This window comes from Dromaius novaehollandiae, chromosome Z (genome assembly GCF_036370855.1).
Source record: "Dromaius novaehollandiae isolate bDroNov1 chromosome Z, bDroNov1.hap1, whole genome shotgun sequence".
In the NCBI taxonomy this organism is placed as follows: domain Eukaryota; kingdom Metazoa; phylum Chordata; class Aves; order Casuariiformes; family Dromaiidae; genus Dromaius; species Dromaius novaehollandiae.
This window is the reverse complement of record NC_088132.1, coordinates 51,231,440-51,245,571: the sequence shown is the minus strand read 5'-3', so window position 1 is coordinate 51,245,571 and position 14,132 is coordinate 51,231,440. Positions and strand designations below refer to the sequence as shown.

General features: G+C 37.1%; 1 protein-coding gene across 1 annotated transcript in view; it reads left to right on the top strand.

The window, feature by feature from the left end:
* The window catches only part of LOC135325119 (adhesion G-protein coupled receptor V1-like), a 271,435-nt gene that overhangs the window by 109,658 nt on the left and 147,645 nt on the right, over positions 1-14,132 (top strand). The window contains exons 78-83 of the mRNA XM_064502689.1: positions 2,779-3,186; positions 4,335-4,519; positions 5,759-6,008; positions 6,161-6,300; positions 7,844-8,004; positions 9,455-9,555. Coding sequence (XP_064358759.1) covers positions 2,779-3,186; positions 4,335-4,519; positions 5,759-6,008; positions 6,161-6,300; positions 7,844-8,004; positions 9,455-9,555 — 1,245 coding nt within the window. The remainder of the gene's footprint in view (positions 1-2,778; positions 3,187-4,334; positions 4,520-5,758; positions 6,009-6,160; positions 6,301-7,843; positions 8,005-9,454; positions 9,556-14,132) is intronic.

Genomic DNA, 14,132 nt, shown 5'->3' with positions numbered 1-14,132 from the left:
GAATGTGTGTAATAGTAGCACTAGACTGTTCTAACTGTTGACTGTTTTATCTCTAAATGAGTGCCACATTATTATCAGCAGATGATGAGTATTCTCCTGTAGCAGAAATAGTACAGCTGCAAAAACAGAATTCCTTCCACTTCCTTACAGTTGTAACTCCAGAATCAGAGCATAGGCTGGAAGGAGGATTCCTCTACATTTGTCACTGTAGTGGCATAGTGCTTAGCCTGATCTACATTGAGTATGTTGGTTTTATACCTAAAGGCATTATTATGAGGGAATGTTTTTATCACAGAATAGTTGAGGTTGGAAGGGACCTCTGGAGATTACCTAGTCCAACCTCCCTGCTCAAGCAGGGTCACCTAGAGCATGTTGTACAGGATTGTGTCCACGTGGGTTTCAAATATCTCTGGAGAAAGAGACTCCACAATCTCTCTGGGCAACCTGTTCCAGTGCTCTGTCACCCTCATAGAAAAGAAGTTTTTCCTCATATTCAGATGGAACTTCCTGTGTTTCAGTTTGTGCCTGTTGCCTCTTGTCCTGTTGCTGGGCACCACTGAAAAGAGCCTGCCCCCATCCTCTTGACACCCTCTCTTAAGATATTTGTATACATTGATAAGATCCCCTCTCAGTCTTCTCTTTGCCAAGCTAAACAGTCCCAGCTCTCTCAGCCTTTCCTCATAAGAGAGATGCTCCAGTCCCCTAATCATCTTTGTAGCCCTATGCTGGACTCTCTCCAGTAGGACTATGTCTCTCTCCTACTGGGGAGCCCAGAACCGGACACAGTACTCCAGATGTGGCCTCATCAGGGCTGAGCAGAGGGGGAGGATAACCTCCCTCGACCTGTTGGCAACACTCTCCCTAATGCACCCCAGGACCTGTGGCCTTCTGTCCTTAGCCACAAGGGCACATTGCTGGCTTATGGTTAACTTCTTGTCCACCAGGACTCCCAGGTCCTTCTCTGCAGAGCTGCTTTCCAGCAGGTCAAACCCCAACCTGTACTGGTGCATGGGGTTATTCCTCCCTAGGTGCAGGACCCTGCACTTGCCTTTGTTGAACTTCATGAGGTTCCTCTCCGCCCAGCTCTCCAGCCTGTCCAGGTCTCTCTGAATGTCAGCACAGCCTTCTGGTATATCAGCCACTCCTCCCAGTTTTGTTTCATCAATTTTTATAGCAAAATGTCGTGTGACCAGTGTACTTCCACCTTCTTTTTTAATACAAAGCTTTGTATGCTGTTATCATACTGCATATGTATCTATTTTAACTACACCAAATAACTTGGTGTTTCCATGGATTTATTATTATACAGTAGATGGCCAGAGTTTTGGTTAGATTTTGTGGTAAAAAGTTTTCATATCCTTTCCAGCCAGGAGGAAGTGGTCATTATCCTTTAGCTCTTAAAGGCAGAAAGAATTGCCAGTGTTCAGTGTTTGCTTAGGCTAAAATACAGGTGGCAGTTCCTTTGCCATTTGTATTTCATATAGACTATAACAGCTCTGCTTTGTACAATTTTAGGTGTTGAGTACCAAAGTATTGGTACATGAGAGATAAGAGATCATGGCAGGCAGTAAGGATGAGGTGCTTACTGGAAACAGATGTTTATCTCATTCCTACAAAGGTTTTTAAAACATTGTTCTTGTCACTAATACTTTTATTACCACTTATTTCCCTGTTCCCTGGTTCTCAGTTGGAAGAGATAAACAAAAGGAAACTTCTGCCTGGAACTGGCACAGATGATGTGAACATGTTCTAGAGCAAATATGAACAGATATATACCACACCGATTTACAGTATTCTCCTGACAACTCAAAACATATCTTATTTATTCCAAAAGTAGCCTTTACTAGTAAAAGCTGAATGTTTTCAAAAGGTATCTAGTATTTCACAAATAAAAATCCTTACTTTTCACAGTAGGAGACCTTCTGAAGTTTAGTTGAGAGTCAGTATATAGCCTGTACTTATTAAATGAGTGGATAGTATTCAAAAATCATGCATTTGAATAATAGCACAGAGTGTTAGTTTCCACTTAAGGAAAATTTATTATATTACCAGATATAAAATCAAGGTTATGGCATCTGACAAAAGAGCAAGAATGTGAAGAATGAAACAGTATCTGCAAACCCTATGGAAGGTAAAAAATAGTGATACTTCACAGGGAAATGAGGCCATATAGCATTGCTAGATAAGTTTATCTGTCTGCTTTGCATGTGTATTCCGTAGTGTTTGCTTTGCCTTTGGTCCTAAATGGATGCTTCTTGTTTTAACTATTTGTACTCAAAATATCATGAACTGATATAGGTTTGGGCACAGTTTTCAAACCCCTTTCCTTGGCTTTTGTTTAGTTTTTATTTATCTGAAATACCTATCTATTCCCTTAATTGAGGGATTTTGTGCTGCAGAAATAAACTTACTTCACTCCCTCTGGAATTTACCTAGACTTGCTGATGTACTTACATTTTTGTAATATCTATTTACCCAGAAAAGCTTTGTGAAGTTTGTCTGGGAAAAAGACAGACAGGGATCCTGTTTACCAATTTCAATATATATATATTATTTTTCCCCAAGGTTGTTACTGACCACATGTGCCAGATTGATAAACTTCAGGGAGATATGTCATTTAACACAACTGTGATATTCCAGAGGACTGCGTTCTGGAAGGGGGCTTTTTTTCTTAATGTTTAAGTTTTACCCATTTAAAATGCATATGTGCAGCAGCAGCTATTTTTGAACAATCATAATTATCATAATGTTACCTAAACTCTTTTGGTTTGCTTTAAGGAGCTACAAAAACCTGAACCTATTGGCCGGACCTTCATATCTCCAGCTGTTGCAGGACGAGATTTTGTCAGATCTGAAGGTTTATTGACTTTTGAACCTGGACAGAGAAATGCTTTGCTGGATGTGACCCTGACTCCAGAGACAGGATCCTTAAACCCATTTCCTAAACGTTTCCAGGTTGTGCTTTCTAAACCCACAGGCGGTGCCAGAGTAGATGATGCATATGCTATTGCTAACATCACCATTGTCTCAGATTTGGACTCCTTGCCAGTCTGGGGACTTGTTGATCAACTGCATCAGCCACTTGATGACACCATTTTAAACAGAGTCCTCCAGAATTTGAATGTCAAAGTGGCTACAGAAACTACAGAAGAGCAACTTACTGCTGTGATGCATATAATAGAAAAGGTAAACCTTTTTGGGCTCCTTGAATGACCAGTGACTTTCAGAAGGATGTAATAACACTTAGAACTGCGGTAAGATCAAGATTAGAATCCACAGCAGTGACCCTACGACACAGACTGCAAATTTAAAAGTAGAAATTGTGAAATCTCGCAGTTGAGGAAGGAGTTTGTCTGCCACTAGGTTAGGATGGTGATAGAAAATCAAAAACCAAGTAGAAAGGTGGAGAAGAGCAACCAGTATTAATTTTGCATATGCATCTATAGTGCAAGATTTTCTGCTGTGCCAAATTTTTGTGCCATACTTTCAGAGAGCTTTTTATGGTTCTCAGGCCACATTTATTTTGGTTTTAGCCCTGGCACAGAATGTTGAGGTCCAAGGTTTGCTCATATCTTCTCCAGCTGGCTACAGTCACCACACAAGCAAATTCTACCTGGGACAGCTGGAGTCTGCTGTGCTCTAACCAGGCATGCCACTTGTCTTTTTCCCTGCAGTGGCTTCGGGAATCGGGTTGGCATGGTAGCTGAGTGCACTTCAGCACTGCACTAAGAGTTGAAAGCTCTGGGGCTAGTTTTCTGACTTTCTGGCTCTTTTGCACTGGTGGAATAATGCACAGGAGCTGGAAAACATTAAAGTATCTAGACAAAAAGCAAAATAACAGTATTCATAAGAAGCAACTGTCAGTTCATTACTGGTTGTTGCTGTTTTGAAATAGAAAATAGAGAAAGTAATGTCAGAAATTCTCAAAAGGATTCAAGAATCTCTGATTTGTGAAAGAATGAAAAACACCACATGGTTTCTTTAATAATGAAATCACTAGCAGTAAGCATATCCTTATGTAGTTTTGACAATGTGTGCCTTGATCTTGGCAGCAGTGATTGGAAGATGGAAAAATGTCTGGAACTTTCAGAATTAAAGTTGGGATAAAACTAAAAATGTTGCCAAAGGGTTCAATATGAGGAAATTTTATAAGACGACTTCTTAATATATTGAAAGTAATATATGATCATAGATAAAAATTAACAACATTAATCTTAAAACCAAAAATAACAAAATAATAAAATGATGCACTCCTTAATGATTTATGGGAATCAAATAATTGTCTACCTGGTTCTGTGCATAAGATGCTGTTTGACTTATTCTCTTCATATTAGGTAACAGATGTAGGTGAAAAGTGGTTACTCGCTGATAAAAGTAGAAGTCTCTTCTATGAGATACTCTGTGCTCTGGCTAGCCCCAAACGCAAAGACACACGAGGATATAGTCTCCTTGCTGAGGTGACTGAAAAATTTGCTTTTTCCCTGTTGACTGGGATAACATGTGGATCACCAGGGGAAAAGTAAGTCAACTTGAATTTGTAGTATGTTGTGGAAATAAATGACAATGTACTGATTTAGTAATAAGACAATTTAAGTGAAATTTTTAGATAAGGGACGTGCCTATCATCTAATATGTTACCTATATGAAAATGTGTTGCATCCTATGGTAATCTTACAAAGCGCTGTAATGGTACTATGAGCTGATGTCACAACTGACTGATGTAACAAATGACTAACACTGATATGGGGTAGGTATGGAGTAAGAGTCAGGAGATTTTAGACCTATTCTTTCACCTTCAGCTCAAATATTGTGTGGAAAAGGATTTATTAATCTTACTGAGAAAATAATATGCAATTGTATGATGGACCACTATGTTCTAAGACTTATGTCAGAGTAGGTAAGCCAAAGTTTCTACTGGCATTCTTAATTCTGGCATTCTCCAATTACTGTCTGCTTGGCTTTGCTATGCTCACTAGAGCATAATTTAAATTGTTTAAAACACTATAGTTTTTACACACAGCTCTAAATTGTTATTTTTATCTGCAAGTGTATAACACCTTGGGGTCAACCTAATGGATAGGGAAGATAGTTGACTATAAAAATAGATGACTATCTTTTATGAAACACACCCTCTTAAATAGTGGGTTTCTCTCACTGTGAACCTATTAAACAACTGCATAGTTGAATTTAGGGGGAAAAAAAAGATTGTTCTTTCAGAAAATCAGCATGGTTTAGATTTCTATCTTGACTTCTATTAGAGATGTAGATTTTCTTCCCATTTCCTAAATTGTAGGGAGTATAAGGCCTTTCTCAGTACAAAAGATAGCAAATGTCATGAATATCAACATTTTCCAGACTAATATCTCCAGAACTTGCAGGTTCTGATTCGTTACTCTAAGTCCTTTGTATCGTCTACTGGGCCAAAGAGCAAAAGCTCAATCATCCATTTAAATGCATCTCTCCCTTGTAGGGTCATCTCTGTATCAAGTTACAAAGATGAGTACTGCAAAAACCTGGTTTGCCAAGGAGGGGTTTTGGTAGCGGTTCAAGCTGAGCAAAACTCAGAGGGGAAGTAAAGAATCTGAAATGCATAACAGTCTCTCTTCTTTTCACAGGCACTGAAGCTGTCTGTATTAAATACCATCAAGCCTAAATATGATGGAGGAACAAAGTATTGCTTACAAATATGTTTTAGAGTCACTTTGTGACATAAAGCTCTGTTTCACTTACCAGCCCTATTGTTTTTCTGTTTTAATAGAGGTAAAAATATCCTTGACAGCTGCCCGTACATTGCAATAATGGCTCACAACTGGTACCCTCAGCAAATCAATGGACACAAATTTGATGGAAAAGATGGGGATTTTATTCATGTACCTGAGCGTTTATTAGAGGTCTCTGTTGTATTGTCTCCTCCTCAAGATGAGAACTGTGAATCTGTACAATTCACAGAATACAGCAGCCAGCAGTGGTTTCTCACTGGTGATAAAGAACTTGCCCTAAAGAACAAGGTTTGAAAATAATGCAATTTATTTTTGTACAAAACTAGTTTGATTTAAATACTGAACAAAACATATTTAATGTATTTAAAATGATTTGAACATTTTTATTTGTGTTTCTGACTAAAATTAAGCCCTGTCTGTTGAATTTTAATATGTTTCAGATTTTTTCTATGAGTTTGAAGGGTCAGAGTTCACACCCTTTGAAAGATAATAATGAAGTCATTTACCGGATTTATGCTACAGGAAGTCGGATTGTTCCACAAAAGTCTCTATGCCTCCTTTGGAATCAAGCTGCAGAAAGGTATTTTATAAATCTGTTTCGTTTTCCAGTTTCTAAAGTAAACCTGTATATCTGCTCAAGATGTGATAGCTATGATTAAATCCTCTGTCATTATAAAATTATTTCCATTTCCCATTTGTGGCTTTTTTCTAATTTCTGTGGCCTTTGCATTAGCACATAAAACTTTTCATGCAGCAAAATATGTAATTATTCTAGCTCAGAAATGGCCAAAATGACTTCTGCTCTTGACTTTTTGCACCAAAATATCCTTCAGATTATTTAGATTATTTAATGATGCATTAGGCAAAGCTGAAAGGCCATAAATTTCAGAATTGCATTACTTCATTAATATTAATGATTCTGTGCTCTTTACAATTATTATCAAGCAATGCTTCAAATTCATTCTTACAAAAGTAAAGATTAAAACCCATGTATCTGGTGTAGCTTCAAGTCACTGACTTAGATTGTTCCTAATTTGCTGGTATCCACTCTTTTCTTTCTTTCTGTGAAAGACACTGTGTAAATGACCAGAAGACAACTTTCACAGGGTAAGAACAGCAATTATCTAGACCAGTATCCTGTCTCCAGCAGTGGCTGCTCATACTGTTGAAAACCATGGTGTAAAGTTTTCAGTGTATGCTCTTGAATGGTCCATTACTTGATTAGCCTGTGTCTTTACCTTTCACACAGCATAGGTTTGTGAATTCAGAGAGGCTTATGCTCTGTATCTTGCTGAGATCTGATTAGTTTAGATATCATTTCTTTAAACTGTCAATCTGTCACTGACATGAACTCCTCAGAAAGGAGGGGAAGCAGAATTTATCTGTAGACTCTCATTTTTTCTAGTCACTACGTAATAGTGTACATTTCGTTTCTCACTAAAAATGGCTTAATATATCACCTGTAGTATTCTCTTTTAAAGTCAATTCAGCAGTACCGAAACCAAATAAAACATGAATGTTAGGTTAAAAAGAACAAATACCAGTATCCAATGTTCTCCCTAATGGGGTATGCAATTCTGCAAGGTAAATGACAGACTACTAAAAAGTCAGACAGCCCAATTTTTGTTGCAGATGTTTTAAAAAATATGGTCACAGAAATTTTTACTGAAAGAAAATTATCATTATTATATATTCATAAATTTTTTAATCATTAAAGTCAAAACAGTGCTAATTTCATTTAAATGTGCTATTTTGATGACTGTACCTGAAAGATGTCAAAAATATCACTTTTATGTGATATTTTAGAAAACTTGGTATTTCAGGGCTAGAACAACAATTTTTAAGCCTGCTTATCATTTGAATTACACAAGTCCATTTCCTTCAATGTTTGCTAAATATATACATAACTGGTTTAGGCAGCCCATAAATCATCTGGTGTTGCTTCTTTGCATTGTAAAAAAGAGGTAGCACATTCAGACTTTCTTCTCTTACGCTTGCTCCCACGCGCTCTCTTTCTCTCTCTCTTTCTTTTTTTTTCTTTCTTTTTTTTTTTTTTTTTGAATAAATCATTTACACCAGGAAAAAATGTGAAAGACAACTTCATCTTTTTGTTGTTGTTGTAGCTGGTTGTCTGATAGTGGGTTCTGCAAAGTTGTCGATGACGCATCAGACTACGTGGAATGCTCTTGTTCTCATATGTCCATTTATGCAGTTTATGCCCAAACAGACAACTTGTCATCATACAATGAAGCTTTTTTCTCTTCTGGATTCATTTGCATTTCAGGTCAGTTGATGTAAGATAGTTTTTCCATTAATGACAACTAACGTTCAGTAAGATTGATTGTTAGCAATTGATGACAATCTCTTTAACTGGAGGAATACTAACTTCATCTTACAAAAGTTGCTATTTGGGCTGCTGTTTGCATACTGAAAAACTTACTGCAAAAAAAAAGTCCTGCAATGAAATCTGGGTTTTTTGTGGTGTTCTCCTGAATCATATAAAAGAGAAATATGTCATATTCATTTGGGGGGAAATTATAAAATCCTAAGTCCACCTGTGTCTCTAGCAGAAATATAGTCCTCCTCGTCGTCAAATCTTTTAGGCCCTACTCTTAAAATATTGTAACAGTTTAGCCTAGTTCAAGTTTTGCCTTGAATGTAACTTCAATGTCTTTCAGCTGCTTTGGCTGGTTGAAGGAATTTCCTTACATGACTATATATAGTTAAATGTAGTGATCAACCAATTGCTTTACATATATGAACAATAAAAATAGTAGTTATTTCCTCTAACACCTACACCTGGATGTGAAGAATAAGAGAGAGAAACATGATAGAGTCAAACAGAACATTATTATCTGTCCAGGTTTTCTTATGAGGCCCATAAAGTTGTCATCGAAAGTGTAATCTTTGTAGATCGTTGCATGAATATCACAAGTTAGTTAAAGATTTAAAACTGATTAGAAGATTCATGTCTTACAAATACTTGTGGTTGAGTCTGTCTCCAGAAAGAGTACAAGATCTGCCTTAAGTATCTAAACCCTCCCGCTTCCTGAGATATGGTTCCATTGGAAATGCACAAAAAAAAAAAAAAAGTACAGCATGAACTTCAGCAGTGTTTCCTTTACTGGCTCAGCTTTCTATGGGTCCTTCTTCCAAGAGCTGCTTACTGATAGCTGAGGAGCCCTTCCCACAAAGAGTATTTTCTGTTTAATTCATATTCACAATGAACTAGTGAACAGAAAAGTTGTGTTTTTCTTGCTCAGTACTGCTGTAGCATACTTCTGCACTGAACACAGATGAAACAGGAGACTAAAATTTAGAAGGGTATATTTAACTCTCCTAAAGCAATAGCACCTAGCTGAAGGCAACTTATTATTTAGTTGTTTTTTAAAGCATTTTTGGCTGCATTAATATGGACACTGAAAACTGCTTTGCTTTTTCTTTACTTACTAATAAAGGCACTCATCCATATCATGCACAAATTTAAAAAATAACTTTGCAAAAATGAGCATGTTTTACATCATGCAATTATCTCCGAATCCTATGAAAACCTTAAACAGATATTAGTAGAAGTACTTTAGTAAGTTGGTGAGTAATCCCTGTGTGAACTAAGGCAAACATGTTCTCTCTGTAGGTTTACCTTACTTTACAAATTTACTTTACAGATGCAACATTGTTGTTGTTATCTGGCATAGTGTATTAGTTTAAATTTCCCATTTTTTATTCCCATGTAGGTTTCACTTTGGCTATTATCTCCCACCTTTTCTGTACCAGATGTGCAATGTTTGCAGCTAAACTTCTCACTCACATGATGGTTGCTTGTTTGGGTACTCAGGTAAGAAAACAAAACAAAACAAAACAAGGCTGAAGTCTCTAAAACTAATTTCAGTACAGTCCTCCTTTCTTTTTCCGTACTCCCATGGCTGTGCCTGAACAGCCCTCATTTCCTTTTCTATACTCTAAATATTTTTGGAAAATGTATAGTTTCAATTGAACTTTCAATATGTGATATTTATGTTGGTTGAAATATAAATATCGTGTGTTGAAAATTCAATTGAAATTATACATTTTCAAAAAATATTTAGAGAACAATTTATGGATGACTACAATGATGTGAGAACATCAGTCCAATATGTGGGACAATAAAGTTTTTGATGCCTGGGTGTTGAGACTAATGACTTTCATCACTAACAGCACAGTTTATTAAACAGATTAATGCCAGCCACTGTAAATTCTGTGGGAGAGATTTATGTTGATTAGCAGACAATGAAAACTCTCTTGCACACTTTTTCATTTGTAGGAAAGTCTAATTATGAAAATTTTAAGTAATATAAGAGAATAAACTGTGGAAAATCTGCCTGGTTCTCCCATACTAGTTCAAATCGTCCGTAACTATGATTGTCAGCAAACTGAAGGAGTGTACAAAAGGAGAATATGCCCCCTGTCCTGTAAAATAACATACTTTCTTCAGCTTTGGTGCATCTGGGGAAATGGAAAGACACAGATAACCTCAAGTATGTAAGAATTAATTTACAGTAAGGTTCCTTACGAAGTAGCATTTATGTACATTTATAATGTTATAAAGATGATACAAATAAGCAAAATCTAAATACATGGTCAAGACAGGGATGCTGAGAGAGTATAGGCATACTAACTGGCAGGCATTTAGGGAAATGTGCGATATTGGGGAGATACTGCGTAGATGGATAAACAAAACAGCCCTATGTTACCTGTGAAAATTTAGCAACTGCCATATCTCTCAAACAAGCTTTTGTACAGTGCCGTGGTTAGTTTATCACTTTATTCTTGTTACCTCATAATATCGTTTGTTGTTGTACAATGAAATATATTGATGATGACCATGATGCAACTGGACTTGCAATATAAGGAGATGGAAAGGTCCTGATAGTACTTGTAGAGATCGCTGGATACCAACCAGGTATTTTGCACCTTAGGACATATGAGTTTTGACATCTCAGTTCTTGATTTTTAAAATACATTAAATTTATACATTTTTTAATATTTCTGTCTAGCTATGCTGAAAGTTAATTTGATCCAGAGATCTGTAATGTACTATATGTATGCACAGTTACTAGCATGAGAAGGCTCAGACTTATTTGGGACATGTAGCTCAGAACGCAGGTAAGTCTCTGCATTCTTTCTCTCTGTTACTTTTCCATTTTTTTGGCAATATTGCATTTCCGATACAGAAGCTTGTTTCTTGTTACAGTGAGTTTCTTGTTCCCATAATTTTTTTTTTCATTCTCCTTGTAAGGATTCCTTACTAGATATTTTGGACTCATTAAAACATCTTATCTTCTTCATAGAGAGATAGGTTTGCTGTTTTTTGATACTGTTTACATAGTTCTCTTAAGTCTATTGCATACATTTAAACCTATTGAGTCGCTGAATAATTTAGGTTGGAAGGGATCTTTGAAAGCTCTCTTGTTTCTCAAGCTCTCTTGTTGCCTCTGCTCAAAGCAAGCCCAACCTAGATGAGATAGCTCAAGACCCTGAATTCTGAGCAGATCCAGGAATGGAGATTCCACAAATTTTCTGGACAACCTGTTCCAATGTTTGACTACCCACTGTGGAAAGTGTTTCCTAATATCTACTTGCAATTTCATTTGTTGCAATCTGGCCGTTGTCTCTCACGCTATCTGTGTGCATCTCCAAGAAGAATTTGACTCCTTTATCCCTAAGCACTTCTAATGAGTAATTGAAGACAAGAAGAAGATTCTCACCTCCTACATTCTTAAGACTGAACATCCCTAAGTCTTTTGTATGCCATGTCATCTAGTCCCCTAACTATCTTGGTGAACCTCCACTGGACTTGTCAGTCTCTTTCCTGTACTGGAGAGCCCAAATATAGTATGATGTGGTCTCACAAGTGCCAGATAGAAGGGAAGGATAGCTTCCTTTGACCTCTGGTTAATACAGCCTAGCATGTAGATTGGCCTGCTTTGCCACAAAGGCTGACTCATGTTTAACTTGTTGTCCACCAGGACCTCAGGTCTTGTTCTGCAGGGCTTCTGCCTTGCCATTTAGTCCCTACCCTATACTGTTACACGGGATTACTCTGTCACCAGATGCAGGACTTTGCATTTGCCTTCATGAGATTTCTGTCAGCCCATTTTTCCAGTCTGTCAAGGTTCCTAAGAACAGCAGCCCCACCTTCCTGCATATCACCTGCTCACCCAATTTTAGTGTCATCCACAAATTTACCAAGAGGGCACTCTGCCCCATCATCCATGTCCAAATGCTTTAAATAATATCAGCCACTGTCTCAACTCCTGAGGAGTGCCGATAGTAACCAGCCTCTAGTTGGACTTCATACTGTTCATCGCAACCCTTTGAGCCCAGTGGTACAGCCAATTTTCCACTCACCTTATAATCCACCTAACCAAAGCATATCTCAGCCATTAATGGTAAAACTCTGAATACCATAGAGACTATGCTAAAGGCCTTGTTCAAGTCAAGGTAAAAAATTATCCACTGCCCTTGCCTGAGGCAGTCATCTCCTTATGGAAGACAATCAGGTTAGTCAGGCATGATTTTCCCTTGGTATATCTATGATGGCTGTTCCCAATCACTTTCTTTTCCTTGCCCTGCTTATAGCTCCCAGTAGGATTTTCTCTATAAATTTCCTGGGGACCACAGTTAGGCCTGTAGTCCTGAGCTCTTTTTTTCCAAGAGTTGAATGATTCATCTCTATGCCTAAAAGTTGATCAGAAGGAAGGACAAATTTAAACAAACAAACAAACAGTGGCTCACCTGTTCAAGAAGTACTTTTAAACATGTTGTTATAGGGTCATTTTCAAAACTATCTATATCCCAAGTGAAAAGTGAAGGCCTAACTGCAAGCTGAAAATTCTCAAAAAGCCAACAAAAAAGTCGTGTGTTAAATAATGTCCTAAATCTGATTTTGTTGCACTCATTCCAGATCTTATCAAACTGCTAAACTTATATGTCTCAGTTCTCAGGCCAGGGCTGCAGCTACTTTACTCTAAAATGAACCTCACACTGTCTCACACACACCCCCCTTCACTCACTTGCTGAAGAAAGTATAGTCAAAACAAGTACAGCTATAGGAAGTATTTCACTTAAAAAGCATATTTAATGAAAATTTAATATTCATGAAAACAGTGTGACCAGCTCAACTTGTTTCCAAAGTATGTGTGGAAGAACCTAAACAGACAAGCATTTTTAAAGCTGAATGTAAATGGAAAATGTTGCTGCATTTCTTTTCCTGTTAAGCACATCTTTCTTCAAATATACATATACCCCTTTTTTGGTGGTACTTTTTTTGTTTCTTGTACTCATGTGCAAAAAATGTCTTCAGTAGCATGGCCTAGCAGTTCTAATTTGCTGAAAAATCCAGATTTTCTTAATATCTCTATTGAATTTGGTAGGTTTCTTTTCAGTAGACAGTGATTAAAGGCAGCTTCTCTCACTTTTATGTTTTTTGCTATTAAGCATTTTAAGCATGAAAGGGACAGTTTGAATTTTTGTTTCTATCTTTCTTGTAATAGCTAGAATAAATTTTGAGAAAAAGCAAAAAATTACAGAGAAAAATAATCTGAAATGTATGTACTTCACAGGAGTGGAAAATTGGGACTCTTTAATGCAGGAAAAAATTACAGAAGGTAGCAGATTAAAAATAGACATGAATTTCTAATAGGATATAAGAGCATAAAAATACCAATTTGCCTTTCCTCCTTCGTATATGAAGGTAATAGTGAAGAGTCAGAGATATCTGGGTTCTGGAATACTGGGTTCAATCCTAGCTATTGAAGGACTTTGAAACCAAGGAAGTAACTTCAGCATCAGTACACAAATTTTCCTTTGCTGGTTTTCTATTTAAATGCACTGCGCAACTTTTATATGAAATATTGTTCAGTGCAGAACTGTTATGCAGAACCACAGAGAAGGCACAGTCCTGGAAGAGCAAGTTTCTCAGCACAGTTCCATACTGTGTAGAAATATCATAATTTATATTTTAGTTATAGTTAATTTTATACAGACCATTTAGAAAGCCTCTTTGTCCTTTCCTTGTTCTTCCACAGCCCCTAAACTCCATGGTTGTCCTGACATCCTTTTCCTTTTGCCATGGTGGATGCCATGTCATTATTCTGCAGGTTTACAGTGAAACTTTTGAAAGAGGGCTTCAGCAGGGCAAACACTTAGCTATTTAGCTAGTTTAGAGAGGAAAGAAAGCCGATTTGATGGCAGCCACTTAAGAAGAGAATGTGAGTTTAAGATAGAGGGAAAAGAGAAAGGATATGTTTGACAGGAGTGAGTTGAACTATTTTGCTAGCTGTTCTGAACAGTTGAAAAAGTTTTTATCCAGTTATTTGTGTTGTGACATATGGGCATGTGCTATGCTTAGAGAGAACTAGGAAGGCTGAGTTT